The sequence below is a fragment of the Mustela putorius genome, unplaced genomic scaffold, assembly GCF_011764305.1.
Source record: "Mustela putorius furo isolate JIRA1106 unplaced genomic scaffold, ASM1176430v1.1 tig00003987_pilon_pilon_pilon, whole genome shotgun sequence".
Lineage (NCBI taxonomy): Eukaryota > Metazoa > Chordata > Mammalia > Carnivora > Mustelidae > Mustela > Mustela putorius.
This window is the reverse complement of record NW_025422126.1, coordinates 2,167,479-2,183,145: the sequence shown is the minus strand read 5'-3', so window position 1 is coordinate 2,183,145 and position 15,667 is coordinate 2,167,479. Positions and strand designations below refer to the sequence as shown.

At 41.2% G+C, this 15,667-nt stretch overlaps 1 protein-coding gene across 1 annotated transcript; it reads left to right on the top strand.

Moving 5' to 3' along the window:
* Positions 1–12,298: 12,298 nt before the first annotated feature.
* Positions 12,299–15,430, top strand: LOC101678319 (olfactory receptor 51E1). The gene has a single exon (XM_045071467.1). It carries the CDS (start codon positions 12,305–12,307, stop codon positions 13,256–13,258), a length of 954 nt encoding a protein of 317 aa, XP_044927402.1. The 5' UTR covers positions 12,299–12,304; the 3' UTR covers positions 13,259–15,430.
* The last annotated feature ends 237 nt before the right edge of the window (positions 15,431–15,667 follow it).

The following is a 15,667-nucleotide window of genomic DNA, read 5'->3' as shown; positions in this document are numbered from 1 at the left end:
TCATCTGTAAATCTTTGCCACTTTTCTGTTCTGTTGTTTAGTTATTACTGAGTTTGGATTTGTAAAAATATATGTTGTATATAAGTCCTTTATCAGATATATACTTTACATTTTCCCCCAGTCTGTGGCTTGTCTTTTGCTTCTCTTAATGGTCTTAAAAAAAAATCAAATATTCTTAATCGATGAAGTCTCATTTATCAAGTTGTTCTTTTATAGCAACACTTTGATGTACCTAAAAACTCATCACAATTGCACAAAAATCCATGTTCTTTTTATTCTCATAAGCAATATAGTTTTGGGTTTTATATTTCACTCTGTGATCTGTTTTGTGTTAGTTTTTGTATATATAGGTGTAAGGTATGGGTCAAAGTTAATTTATTTCCATATTGACATCTGGTTATTTTGATGCTACTGGACTATCCATGGTCAACTGTATTGTTTTTGTATCTTTGTAGAAAATCAGTTATCTATGTATGTGTGTCTTATTCTAGATTTTTTTTTTAATTCACTGACTATTTTGCTATTTTTTATGACTAATGTGGCTTTGTAAGATGTCTTACAATCAGTATTGTTAATCCTTTTACTTTGTTCTTCATTTTCAAAGGTGCTCTGATTATACTTTCTTAGGAATTTTAGCAGCAGTTTTAAAATTTATACAAAATAGTCTTTTGGAATTCTGACTTGAATTGTATTGAATTTATATAGGTCAGTTTAGAGAGAATTGATATTGTTGAGTTTTCCAACTCATGAACATAGTATATATCTTCATTTTTAGGATCTCCCTCAATTTCTTTCAGATGTGTTTTGTAGTTTTATTGTATGGGTTTTTCATGTCTTTCATCAGACTTATCTGTATTTCATATTTTGATACTATTATATAAATGGTATTATTTAGTTAACTTTTCTGATATTCCATTATGCTAGTGTACAGAACTATAACTGACTTCTTTACATTACTCCTGAATCTTGAACTTTGCTAAACTCAATCATTATTTCTATAAGTGTTTTTTTTTTTTTTTTTGCATTAGATTTTCTACATAGATGATCATGTTGCTTGTGAGTAAAGATGGTTTTACTTCTTTCTTTCAAATTTGGATACAATTAATCGATTAATTTGTGTTATTGGATTGGCAAGAAATGCCAGGATATTGTGAATAGAAGTAATAAGCGTCACGTGATCTTAGGGGGAAAATATCTACTGTTCTACTATTGAATATGTTCTATTAATTTTTTTTAAAGATTTTATTTAAAGACTGAGAGTGAGAGAGTGAGTGAGCACAAGAAGGGGGAGCAGCAGGCAGAGGGAGAAGCAGGCTCCCTGAGGAGCAAGGAACCCCCATGCAGGACTTGATCCCTGCGCTGGGGGATCATGACCCGAGCCAAAGGCAGACACTTAACAGACTGAACCACCCAGATGTCCTTGTTCTATTAATTTTTAAGAAAAATAATTTTACATTTGTCTATTGCTTCATGTAGTTATGTCACTTTATGCTTGAAATATTTTGAAGTTTTCTTAACAGGGATTTAAGTATTTAGCATTTTTAATTTTCTTATAATGAATTATCATTATGAAGTGGCCTTCTTTATTTGTGGTAATATTCTTTACTCTGAAATCTACATTGTCTGGTATTAATAAAGCCATTTTAGCTTTCTTGTAATTAATGTAACCGTGATGTATCTTTTTTTTCATTCCTTACTTTTCGCCTATTTGTGTCTTTTGGTTTGGAGTGCCTTTTTTAATAGAAAGGATATTGTCACTTCTTACATTTTTATCTGATTTGATGATATCTGTATTTTACTAGGGGTATCCCATTTGTTTTCTATTTGTACCACCTGTTTCCCCCCGCTTTGCCTTTTTTTCTTTATTTTTGGATTATTTTTAATGGTTCCATTTTATCTCCTTTTATAGTTTGTTAGCTATCACTCTTTTGTTATTTTAATGGCTGTGTAGGGTTTAAATATATATTAACTTATTACAGCCTACCTTCATTTAACCATTTAATGTGTAGAAGAATTTTGTAGGACTGTATTCCCATTCCTCTCCTCCCAACCTTTGTGCTGTTGTTGTACATATTGCTTTTATATGTTTTATAAACTCCACACCACATTATTGTTATTTTCATCTAAACAATTATCTTTAAAGAGGCTTGAATCATAGGAAAACACCTTTATGTATGTACCCAGGTGGTTACAGTTTTTACTGCTCTGCATTTTTTCTGTAGATGTATATTATTTCTATCTGGTATTGTTTTTCTCTACTTGAAGAGTTTATCATACTTTGTGATGTGATATGATAATGAATTATTTCAGCTTTTGTATACCTAAAATATCATTATCTTGAGCTGCTTGCATCTATGAGTTTATAGGTTTATAGTGTATATCAAATTTGGAAAACTTTTTGTCCCCCACCCCACAGAGAGGACTCCAGTCACATGTAATTAGGCCACCTGAAGTTCTCCCACTCCTCACTGAGTCTGTGTTTGTTTTTTAATTTTTAAAAAATTTTTAAAATATTTTATTTATTTATTTGACAGACAGAGATCACAAGTAGGCAGAGAGGTAGGCAGAGAGAGAGGAGGAAGCAGGCTCCCTGCCGAGCAAGAGAGCCTGACCCGGGGCTTGATCCCAGGACCCTGAGATCATGACCTGAGCTGAAGGCAGAGGCTTTAACCATTGAGCCACCCAGGTGCCCCTGTGTTTGTTTTTTAAATATTGCTTTTTATCTCTGTGTTTCCTTTTGAATAGTTTTTAATTCAGTGTCTTCAAGTTTCCTAATCATTTCTTCCATAATGTATCTCCATCTGGAGAGTTTTATGTCTCATTCCTTGGAGTTTTTATCCCTAGAAGTTTAATTTCAATTTTATTTTATTTTTTCTAAAGGTTTTATTTATTTTTTTGATAGAGAGATTGAGAATAGGGGTGGAAGGGGGGAGGGGCAGAGGGAAAGGAAGAAACAGACTCTCCACTGAGCAGGGAGCTGGACACAGGTCTAGATCCCAGGATTTTGACCAGAGCAGAAGGCAAACACTAAACCTACTGAACCACCTAGGCACCCTGATTGCAATTTTAAAAAATATCTTTCATGTCTCTACTTAAGTTTTTATTCTGTTTAATGCAGTTGTAATCATCTTTAATATATAATATCTTTATCTTGTAGTTCTAATATCTGTTTCAGTTCTAGATCAGTTTAAATTATTCTCGCCATTATGGGTCATTTTTCTTCTTTGCATGTCTGGCAATTTGATCACATGTGAGACTGCAGATTTTACCTTGGTTTTGCGTATTTTCGTATCCCTATAGATATTCTTCTGTTTTGTTTAGGGACTCAGTAAAGTTACTTATACTTAGTTAGGTCATTTGGGTCTTGCCTTTAAGAATTGTTAGGTTGGGGGGGGGCGCCTGGGTGGCTCAGTGGGTTAAGCCTTTGCCTTCGGCTCAGGTCATGATCCCAGGGTCCTGGGATTGAGCCCCACATCGGGTTCTCTGCTCAGCAGGGAGTCTGCTTCCCCCCTCTCTCTCTGCCTGCCTCTCTGCCTACTTGTGATCTCTCTCTCTCTGTCAAATAAATAAATAAATAATCTTTTTTAAAAAAAGAATTGTTAGGTGGGACTAGAGCAGTGCTCAGTCTAAGGTTCATTATTCCCCACTACTGAGGCAAGATCCTTCTGCATTCTCTACTTAGTGCCCTGTTAATCTTGAAGTTTTCCAGTCTGGCTGGTGGAGACAGTCACTATCCTTGACCCTGTGTGAACACTGGATAGTGTTCCCTTTCATCTTTTCAGGTGGCTCTTTCCCCAGCTTTAGGTAGCTTGTTCACGTGCATGTGTTGATCAGGACCTCAGTTGAAGGAGGATCCTCTACATCTCTGGGGTTCTCTCTATGTGTAGATCTCTCATTTTGATATTCTCTCTTCAGATCTAGCTGGCTTGATCTGAACTCTTCATCTTCATTGAACTCTTCATCTCCATGTCCTTCACTTAGGGTGGGGTGTCCTCTGGACTCTTCTTGGGTTCTCCTTGCCTGCACTGCAACATGGAAACTTCCTTAGGGCAGGAAGCTAGAGAATCCACAGGGTTTCACCTTATTTGTTTTCCTGTATCTCAGGGCTCACTGTACTTCATTGCCTGATGTCCAGTCTTGCAAAACACTGTTTATGTATATAGTCCATTTCTTGGTTTCTTCAGAGGGATATTCCTTCTTGCTACTCCCATTTTCCCAGAAGTAGAAGTCCCTTGGTTGTATATATTTTTGAAGTCTTCACACAGCCTAAGTTCGGGAGGCTTAGGGAAACAGCAGAGATGGCTTGAGGGTGATGGCAGTGAGTTCCTGCACTCATGGTCTACAGGTTCTGCGGGTAGCTGGAGCCCTTGTCATCACTATTTTTGATGTGGTTTGAGATGGAATGGCCTGATTTGACATGATTTATTTTTGCACAATTTGAGTTAGCATGCTCTAGGTTGTATATTTTAAACTTAAGAGTTGTAAAACTGGTAAGTAGACAACAAGGAGAAGCCAACTAAAATTCACTTTGCTTTATTTATGCACTTTGGAAAACATATTTAAATATGTAAGGCATTTAGTTTTACATTAAAATTGTTCTCTAGCTCTCTAAAATGTTCTCTTACTATTTTTGCCCTTAAGAGAGAAACCAGATGGCATTGGTCTTTTATGGTTGGTATTGGAGGTAGGAGAGGGTTAAGGAAACCACATCCTCCTTCTTCAGCCAGAAGTTCAGGAATCCAAGGCCAGGGAGTGGAAGATAGCATGTTCCCCAGGGATCCATGCTATGAGTTAGCTAGACACAGGGCCCAGAGCCTGGTAGACAAAGAAAATGTAGCCCTAGAGCTTTGGGGGAAAGGCGGATGGGTCCATTGGGATCCAGACTCAGCAAGGATCCAACAGGGGCCACAAACAGGAAGAAGGCAGAGGATAGAGAAAACTCCAGGAAGAAGAGGGGGTGGTACTTAATTGTGGGGCCTCAGTGAAAGCTTATTCTGTTTTTCCTCTGTCTGAGTTTACTGAGCCTGGGAAGAAACGTGGAAAAACGCTCCTCACAAAGTCCACAGCCACACAAATGAGTTTCTTCTAGCCTTTCCTTACTCATCCGCCTGTCAAACTTTACATTGGGAACTGGCCAATATCCTGACTGGCACAGGGCCCATCTGGAGAGTACTCTAGAGACCCTCTCTACCCACTTTCCCTCCTTCCCCATACCCGGGGTGTACTTTCCCAGGACACAAAAGCCAAGAAGGACATCAGACGCACAGTTGGCTACTGAGGGGGTACTTGCTGATAGACCCTCTGGGCAACACGCCTGCCCCCCAGGAGGGGAAAGCAGAAGGAGGGAGGAGGTAAGACAGAATAAATAACCTTGATCAGGGAGGCACAAAGAAGGGGGTGGAGACAGAGAATGCAGAACTTCAGCACAGTCTGCCAGACATCTTTGGGAAGAGGACTGGAGAAAAAGACACACATTACTTCCAGGCCATTGCGGTGAGTGCAGGAGACCAGGGGGTATGCAGAGATGTGTGGGTTTCTTGTAGGTAGGGAATTCCCGTTAGACCTGCCAAATCTAAGGGAGGAGAAACCAGGGTATGATGAAGTATAGGGGTGGAGCCGGGGAACATGAAGGAGGCTCCCGACTCAAAGGACAGTGTTAGCAGTTTCTGTGTGGGATAAAGGGAAGTGTGGACAGTGGTAGATGTTGCCTATGGGTAGTTTTCAAGCAATTTTTAATTATCAGTTTCCTGGGGGTGCCCATCTAGGGCTTGGCAGGAGTTGGTCTAAATGAAGGTGAAGGGACAGAAAACAAACTGGGTTGGGGTTGGGTTAGAGTTAGGTTGGTATTTGTGTGTTAACAGGACAGTCCCAGGTGTTAGTGTGTGTAAAGCTTAGTTTGTGATTGGAGGTTTAGGCCTTGTTCTGACATCTGTATTGGGAGTTAGACTGTGGCTTATATTGGGACTTAGCAGTCCTCCTGGAGCTCTGGCCCTGACTCTGTCTATGCCTGGGTCAGGCTCCAGTCTTCATCCCATATAAAAAGTGCATTATTGCCACACTGTGACTTCCTCTGCCATGCACTCTGTTCCCCAGCTTCACTAAACCACTCATAGCTTTCCAAACAAGGTATACTCTCTTTCTAGGTCTTCAAATTTGCCAGTGTGCACTTTTTTTTTTTTTTTAAGATTTTTATAGTTATTTATTTAGAGTGAGACAGAGTGAGAGAGAGCTCAAGCTAGGGTTGGGGGTACAGGGAGAGAGAGAAGCAAGCTCTCTGCTCAGGGGCTGGATTCTAGGAACCTGAGATCATGCCCTAAGCCAAAGGTAAACACTGCTTAACCATTTGAGCCACCCAGGTACCCCACCAGTGTGTGTGTAATTTTAACAAATTACATCCAGTCTGTTGGTTTAGTTCCCCCAAGTCACTCAGAATTAGATGAAGGCCCTTTGCCATGTCCTGTAAGCCATTACATGATCTGGCCCCTTTCTTCCTTTCTGACCTCATCTTCTAAATCTCTCCTGTGCTCTCTGTATCTCTGGCTCCATTGACCTTCTTTCTGTTCTGTGAATCCTCAGAACAGAAGACCTTCTCCTTTTGTTTCCTCAGCTCCTTCCCTAGATCTTAGAATGGCTGGCATGTTCCTACACAGCTCTTGGTTCATATGTCACCTCCTCAGAGAGGCTGTCACTGACCCCCTCTCAAATATGGGTGCCCTACCTGTCCCCTACCCTCTTCCTCCATCTTATCTTGGTGCATTTATCTTTCCCTGACATGTTATTGCTTATTTGTTTATTTTTTGTTATTTCCTTCATAGTGTGTGAGCTCTACGCACTATGATCTTTTCTGTTTCATCCGCTGTTTTATCTCCAGTTTTGGTACATGGAGCCAAACATACTCAGTGTTTTTACTGTCTGTCTGAATGATGCTGGCCCCATACTCTCCATCCTGTCTGGTTAACTGACTAACTCTGTAAGTCTTGGCTCAGAGGTCGCCTCCTCAGGGAAGTCCTCTGGGACTGACAACTTGGTAACCTATTGTCTGCTTTGCTTCTGAGGTCTGTACTTACCCCTATGCTAGCATTTAACACAACATGTTGTGATAGCTTCATGTTTTGTCTCAATTTCTCCCCACCCCTGGAGTTCTGAGCTGTGCCTTGTTCACTCTATGTCTCATTATCTCCAATGCTTAGCATAGGTTCTGGTACATGGCAGCCAGTAAATCAATAATTACTGGAAAAAGATCAATAGATCAATCAAAGTCCAAGATCAGGCTTTTTCACTGCACCACATTTGCCTGTGTGTAGGCAGCAGAGTAGCTCTGATGGGCACTGATTATTGGGTCAAGCTTTGCAGGTCTGTGGGACTTTTACTGACTCTGGTCCTATATGTGGGATGTGGAGGGGCAGGGACCTGAATCCCTGGAGCTCTGTTTGGGGGTGACTTTGGAGGGCCAGGCTGACTAGAGTAAGTAATGAGGCTCCCAGCTGTAGTAAGGCTCTAAAAGTAGAGCCTCACTCTAGTTTTTAGTTGGAAAAATGAGAGAATGCAACTTCTACTCTCATTTTGGCCATTCTAAAATGAGTGGCCAAGGCTCTGCAAAGGTTCATCTGCGTTATCAAATCAAGGCAAAGTAAGAGGGGCAAAGGATGTGGATGATTTGGGGTCGAAGTGATTCTGGGGCTACCACACCCATGGGGTATTAAGGAAAGTACCCCCCTCTAATGAAGTGAGTGATTAGATCTTACAGTTCTTGTCCACCACTGAAGTCTGCCTTCCCTCTTTGGGCCTACGAGTAGGAGCCAGAGGCTCCCAGGTATTCTGGATTCTCTCCAAGGACATTGTCTTCCAGATGTTCCCACAGAGACTGGCAGGAGCACCAGAGGTCCTTACCCCACTGCTCTCGGCATGGAGCATTCTGTGTGTTTAGCCCAGACAATGGCAATGACTATGAATCCCATCTTCCATTCCCTCCTTACTCCCCTTCCCTGCTGCACACAAGTGGGGAGAGTTGGTCAAGTGTTCTGAGTCCTGGAGAGGCCCTCTAGACTCACAGGTCCTCAAAGTTTGAATTTCTTGGAGATTAACATTAAAATAGTCCTTATAAAACATTGGTCCATTCTGAAGGAGACTGAGAGAGGGCAGGGCAGTAGCTTGGCTTATCGGAAAGCATATGGATTTGTCACTAAGAGCTCTAATCAACCCTCAACATCCTTATCAGTCAAATGGGATTAATAATACCTGCCTGACAGGTTGATGAGAGGCTCTAATCATATAAGAAGGAAGTACTGGGTAGAGGATAAAGTTTTTTAATCTCCACTATGGGACCAACCCAAACTTACTACCAGAGGAGTTGGGGCTGAAAGGAGAGTGCCTGAGTCCTGTTCTGGGGGTGGGGGTTCTCTTCCCTGCCTCTTGAGTTGCCTTCTAAGGATCTACCTGGGCCTGGTGTCCTACTTACCTGGCCATTCTACCCTGCCTCTTGGGAAGATTTGATTGCTTTCAAAAGGTGCAGCACAATTAAGGGCAGCCTAGAATAGTAGAAAGTGTATGGGTGTTGATGTTAGTTCAGGTTAAATTTCTGCTTTTCTATTCATCTGTTAAACTCTGTTTTCCATTCATCTGTTAAACCCTAAACATTATTTAATCCTTTGGGACCTGGTTTTCTGAGCTATAATATAGAGAAGATACATAAGAATTCCAATCATGCAAAATTGTTCTAAGGTTAGAGATCTTCTTTTTACAGTGTCCCATGTTTTGTAGACACTCAGTGATTTCTGTTATCATAAAAAGCAGTAAAATTAGCATTGGGAATGACCTCATTACTCTTCTCTTGGATCAGAAGAAATAGAGCTTGTAGTCCCTGGTCTACTTCTCTGACTGCCTTTCCACGGGTCTCTGAGAAACAGGGAGTTCAGAGAGCTATGGGAAGAATGCAAGAATGGGCTGATGGTGCAAGCTTAGCTGGCAATGGGGGATGGAGTCTGGAAGCCAGGAGGAAGGAATGAGGTTGGAAGGCCTCACAGTGTGTTTCTGCTCTGTGTCGCTGGCAGCTTCTGCTCCCTCCATTCTCAGGAGAGGGCCAAGATGTACTTCATAGTTCTCCAAAGTACATGGCTGGGACTTGCTGAGATAGTGTGACCTTTTCAGAGAAGATCCCAGGCCTATTCCCTAGGGCTAGGATAATCAGGCTTTCAACAACAAAAACAGACAAACAAACAAACAAACAAAAAACAAAAAGGAAGGAAAGAAAGAAAGAAAAAAGAAAAAAGACTTTCTTTCTTTTGTTTCCCCTGGAGCTCCAAATGTTCTCTCTCTGAGTAGATGCAAATGGTTTTAATTACCAACAGCCCATTCAGGCAGGATGGCACAGGTTTCCTCTCCCCACCTCCTGGCAGGACTGTGGGAGATTGAGATGTTTTAGGGCTTGTGCCTTCTGGCTGGTCCCTGTAACATTCCTTTATTTTCCTTTTGCTGGGGTGTTCTGTGTCCCAGCCTGATGTTTTCTACCAATAGTAGCTACCCACTTTATACTGCTGAGGTGCCTCCCTTCCTGGACAGCTGTGTCCTCTTCTTGTTGCCATTGTGGGAGATCGTCTGTTACTGTGTCTGTGTGTGTGTGTGTTTATACTTGCACATGCGTGCACGAGTGTGTGCTTAAGGTGGAGTGGCAATTTAGGTGACAAATAGGGGGAACTGAAATTTTTTGGAAACTTTCTACATATTGAGGAGACTTGTTCCCCATTTTAATGGAAAAAATTTAAAAAGTGCATCATACGAAGTGATAGGTGTTTTATACCCTTTGACAGGTCTTACCTCATAATTTTGCAGGAACACTGTAAGGTTCTTACTGTCTTCTACATTTATTCTGAGCTTAGACTTGAGTTTCTAGCTCCAGAATTCTGCTTACCACATCACTTGGCCCTGAGGGGTAATAGGATGGAATATGCCAATCCAGTGTTTCCTAAAGTGGCACATTGTGACCCCATTCTACCATGTCTGTTCCATGGAATTTTTGGATGGTGTAGATATCTGGCTCTCTGGAGTAGCAGAGCCTTCTTGCTGATGTCTGCAGAGGAAGGATCCTGGGTCACCCTGTCTCTTGGACATAAACCGTCCTGTGTGCCTACTTTGCATTTGTGTAGAGCCAAGGCTTTGTACCTGCCCCATACTCCATGTATTCTCTTTTGCCTTCTGGATCCCAGGGGTAAGAAAGGCCTTTTCTGTTTGACCCTAAAGATTCTTGTTCTAAAATGAAGACTATCATACACTGACCTTCTAAACATTCTTCCATTCTTCTTCAGTGTCTCTGTAGCTCATACAACTGGCAGTCCTTCTTACCTCCTTGGCCATGCTATCCTCATTAGATGTGTATTGAGGGATTCTTTTGATAAAACTCACTTTCACTTTCAATAAATGTTAACTGAATACTAATTAAAAAATATGGTAGGGTTCCTGCCATTCAGGAATCCATAATTCAGGGAAAAACAAATATAGCAATAATTATATAGTTCAGGACTATACATGCTGGAAAAGAGACCTAAACACAGTTCTTTGGGAGCAGAGGGCAGGAAACATTTTATTATAACCAGGGGTAGAAGCTTAGCAAGACAGCATAGGAGAGAGATAGTAAACTAGGGTGTGAAAGATGAGTAAGATTTTGCTCAGTGGGAAGTCAAGGAGGGGGATCTGGGAAGATCTTGATGAAGGGATGAGAAAAAAGATGAAAAAAACATAGAAGCATGGGAATCAATGCCACCTTCATAAAATGGCATGCATTCTAATGTGCTAGAGCACAGGAGCCATGGTCAGCAGTGGTAAGAGAGAAACCTACGGCCAGATGCTGGAAGACAGACTTTTTTGCCACAGCCTAACAGTTTGATCTTTTTTCTAGAATTAATGTGGAACTTTGAAAGGTATTTTCTTTTTCTAAGCAATAGATAGTGATCTGAGTTCATTTGCTTTGAAGATTATTGGAATTGTGCAGATAAACAAGGAGGCGCTGGAAGCATGGCAGACAGACTCAGAGTCTCTGAGCTTGTGTGGCTGTTCAGGCCATCCTGCAGAAGAGAGGACATAGTAGAAGAAAACAGTTAACAACAGCAACAGATGTAATTTTTTGCCCATTTACTATGTGTAAGGCATTGTGTTAAATACTTTATACTTATCATCTTACTGAATCTTCATAATGAGCTCTGTTAGGCAGCAAATATTATCCTCATTTTAATGATGGGGAAACGGATGCTTAGGAAGGTTAACTGGTTTTCCCTGGGAAGTTATTCACTGGGATATGAATCCAGGATTGATTTCAAAGCTCGTAGTCTTAACAACCATACGATACAGCCTGTAGAAGAGTTTGTTTTTTCGACAGGGCGAGTTTGATGTGCTTGAGAGACACACAGGTGATTCCTTTCAGTAAGGCTTTAGAGTTATGAATCTGGATCACAAGAGACAGTTCAAAGCTTACTAAACAGATTTGGAATCCGTAGTTTAGGCATAACAAATGGACTTATAGAAAGGGACAAGATGCTCAGGGTAGAGGGTGTAGAATAAGAGGAAAACTAAGGATAAAATTCTGAGAGCATTATTATCTAAAAGTATGCTTAAGGGTCAAGGATAGGAGGCTGAAGATCCAGAAAGGAGACCAAGAACTGGTGATCATAGAGTGCTTAGGAGCAGTAGGAGGAGAAGAGAGAATTTTTAAGAAGAAGGGAACTCCTTGTAGTGTCATAGGTTATAGAGAGGTCAGCACAGAAGGTTTAAGACACTGATGACTTTGGCTTCTTTGCCTGAAATTCTAAGTTAAATATGGCTCCTTATGCCTTCTTCCTCCAGCACTTTGAATTAAACTTTCATTCTCTGCCCTAAATCTCATGCTTCCAGTGTTTTGCTCTCTGTCTGGTCTGAGGGAACCCTCGTGGAATAGCTCAATGATGGAACAAAGATTCCTGACACAACCTGAGCCCAGTGAATGGTATAAGTCCTTCCTGATGCTGGCCATGAGCTCTTCTTCACACTCAACCGCTCTCTGGCAACTTGTCTTAGTATTTCATTTGTTTTCAGTATTGACTTTAGAGGTGGGATTAGTGATTAGAACTGGGCCTTGAGTTGCAAATGGTGGTTAGGCTGAGTTTAGAATAGAATCAGAGCTTGGATAGTCAATGAAGTTAGATTTTGGGCTAGAGAACAGACATCAGGGTAGAGGGGAAAAAACATGGCATTGGGATCCTGGAGGATCTGACAATGGCTTGTGTTTTTATTCCAGCCTTTACCTGCCTGGCACTGGTTGAGTCTCAGCTTCTTCACTATGGTGGACCCCAAAAGCAATGAATCCAGTGCCACATATTTTATTTTAATAGGTCTTCCAGGCTTGGAAGAAGCTCAGTTCTGGTTGGCCTTTCCATTGTGCTCCCTCTACCTTATTGCTGTGCTAGGTAACCTGACAATTATCTACATTGTGAGGACTGAGCACAGCCTACATGAGCCCATGTATATTTTTCTTTGCATGCTTTCTGGCCTTGACATCCTTATCTCCACTTCGTCTATGCCCAAAATGATGGCCATCTTCTGGTTCAATTCCACTATTATCCAATTTGATGCTTGTCTGCTACAGATGTTTGCCATCCACTCCTTATCTGGCATGGAGTCCACAGTATTGCTCGCCATGGCCTTTGACCGCTATGTGGCCATTTGCCACCCATTACGCCATGCCACTGTGCTAACATTGCCTCGTGTTACCAAGATTGGCATGGCTGCTGTGGTACGGGGTACTGCACTAATGGCACCCCTGCCTATCTTCATCAAACGGCTGCCTTTCTGCCACTCCAACATTCTTTCCCATTCCTACTGCCTACACCAAGATGTCATGAAGCTGGCTTGTGCTGATATCCGTGTCAATATCATCTATGGCCTCATTGTCATCATCTCTGCCATTGGCCTGGACTCACTTCTCATCTCCTTGTCATATCTACTTATCCTCAAGACTGTATTGGGATTGACACGTGAAGCCCAAGCAAAGGCATTTGGCACTTGTGTCTCTCATGTATGTGCTGTTTTCATATTTTATGTACCTTTCATCGGATTATCTATGGTGCACCGTTTCAGCAAGCGGCATAACTCCCTTCTACCCATCATCATGGCCAATATCTACCTGCTTGTTCCTCCTGTGCTCAACCCTATTGTTTATGGAGTCAAGACAAAGGAGATTCGGCACCGCATCCTTCGTCTTTTCCATGTGACGACCCCTACTTCAGATCCATAGGTGTCAGTGAAAATTCCTTTTTTACTCAAAGTTTTTCAGTTCAAATTTTAATATAACATTTTAGAAGACAGTATTAGAAAAAAAAATCTTCCCTACTTAAGAAATACAACTGATTCTTTAAACATGAAACTGGTTGAAGAATCTCTATAAGATAGGGGTAGACTCATATCCTACCAAGCCCCATTGTAAAATGTTATTTTCCTTTTATAATTCTCTCTATATAATTATTAGAACCATGAGGTGGTTGTGGCTGGAGGATTATTGTTTCCCATTTACCTATTTAGCCCAAATCTCTAATTGCTTGCACTGATACTCTACAGCATTCTGAGATGAGAGTGACACATCTAAGAGATATTGAAGAAAGGGTTAAGCATGGCAAAGTAAAATAAACACAAGAGTGAAATACAATCAGATAATCTGGCTTAAAACTGTGATTTCCTTTTCAGAATCCCTAACTGTATTGGATCCCAGGAAGAGATATACTTGGATCTTTTTCTTTAAAATAATCTCCACAGAGAATAAATAATTTCTGTTCTTCTGGACACCAGCCCTTAAGAGAAGGATTAGAAGTAGAACCTTGAAAAGTCTATAGTTACCTACATTAATGAAAGAGAACATACTCTGTTTTGAGAGTTTCACAGCTTGTGGAGACTTTTACTTATTTAATTTTCTGATCAACCTTTTGTATGGGAAGGAATATGATTAGTATCACTATTATACCAGTGGGGAAATTAATGTTAATGGGGATCAATGAATTATATGAGATCACAGAAAATTGTCTTTTGATGCCCAATGCCATATTATGAGGGAGGGTCTGTTAGGGAAACCTGTGAGTTAGTGAATTAGACATTTCCAGAGTCTTTCATTTTTTTAGGGGAGGTATTTAATTTTCTTCCTCACTCATTTAGTATTTCATATAGGAATTTCTTGTAAATGTTGCTGATGATTTTAATCCCAATAGTTCTGGGTCCATTTGCCACCATACCTGAGTAGTAACAACATAAGTGTGTTTGGGTCACTCCCCAAAAGTGGCTAGTTTGGAAAATAGTGTGGATAGCAGTAAAGGCACTCACTGGATACCTGGAGAAACACTTCATGGAGAAATGCAGCTCAGAACAACTAGAAGCTCATGTCAGAAATGACAAGTCTCCCACAGACCAGGAATCAAGAGCAGGAAACATCATGAAGCTGAGCAAGGTCAATGGCCCATGTGGCTAGTCAGAAAGCAAGGTTAAGGCAAACATGGCTCAAAATAAACTGAGAGGCTCACATAACTGGGCACCACATATCTCTTAGACTCTGAATGGTCCTGCAGGGGAAGCTGACAGGATTAGTGCTTGTAAAACAAGACCGTAGGAGAGGCCAATAAAGACTACACCCCTGCCAGCTGTACTTAGCAAGAATATGATCCCAGAGATCTACCTAAGAGCCTCACAAGGTAGACACAACACTTCTAGAAGAAAGCAGAATGGGAAAGAGAGGGTGTGGGCACTCCAGGAGTGCAGTGGGAATAGACAGAGCAGAAATGAGACTACCACCCATGGTGGAGGGGGTTTATCAGGCCCAAAGAGAGGTACATGAGTGTGAGAAGTAGATAGTATAGCAGAAAGCATGACACAGAGCCAGCCAGAATTTTCTGGCTATGTTTATCAGACTTCTTGGTAGAGAGGGCATGGAGAGAGCATTTCTGATTCCTTGGACTGGAATCCAGAAGATAAGAATTGTGAGCAGTATAGAATCTGGTATGTTCAGCTAGGTGGTGGCCAGCAGAACTAGGAGCATAAACTAGAGTCAGTACAGTCTTTGGTCATTTTGGATAGAGGAGCAGCCTCTTACCCAGTAGTACCCTGATACAGGGATTGGGAGAAAGAGAGAATGAAAGAGGAAGATGTTCGTTCTTAGTGGGAAAGCAATATATGATCACTGTAAACAAACTTGTCCACTCTCAAAATATAAAAGAAAAATATAATAAATTCAGTAAACTTTCACATAAAATGACAAACACTGTTAGCATCTTGGTGTTTATTTGTCCAGATTTTTTTTAAGTAGGCTTCATGCCCAGTGTGGAATCCAGTGAGGGGCCTGAACCCACAACCCCAAGATCAAGACCTAAGCTGAAATCAAGAATTGGATGCTTAACCAACTGAGCGACTGAGGAGCCCCTCTCCAGAATTTTTATTACTGTTTGTATGCATGCTTCTGTATGGGCATATGATAAATGTGTATATCTGTTTTATAGCTGAAAATATATATCTGAAAGCCTAAACAGGGGGGACAAGATGGCGGGGAAGTAGGAGGAGGCGCCTTTTTAGCCTGTACCCCAAAGTGAGCTGATTACCTACCAAAGAACTCCGATCACCTATGAAATCAGCCTCAGATCAGAATTATACACGTCTGGATCTCTACAGG

Bases quoted from the DNA above. Each gene is read 5' to 3' on its own strand.
- LOC101678319 (XM_045071467.1), top strand. From the start codon at position 12,305: ATGGTGGACCCCAAAAGCAATGAATCCAGTGCCACATATTTTATTTTA.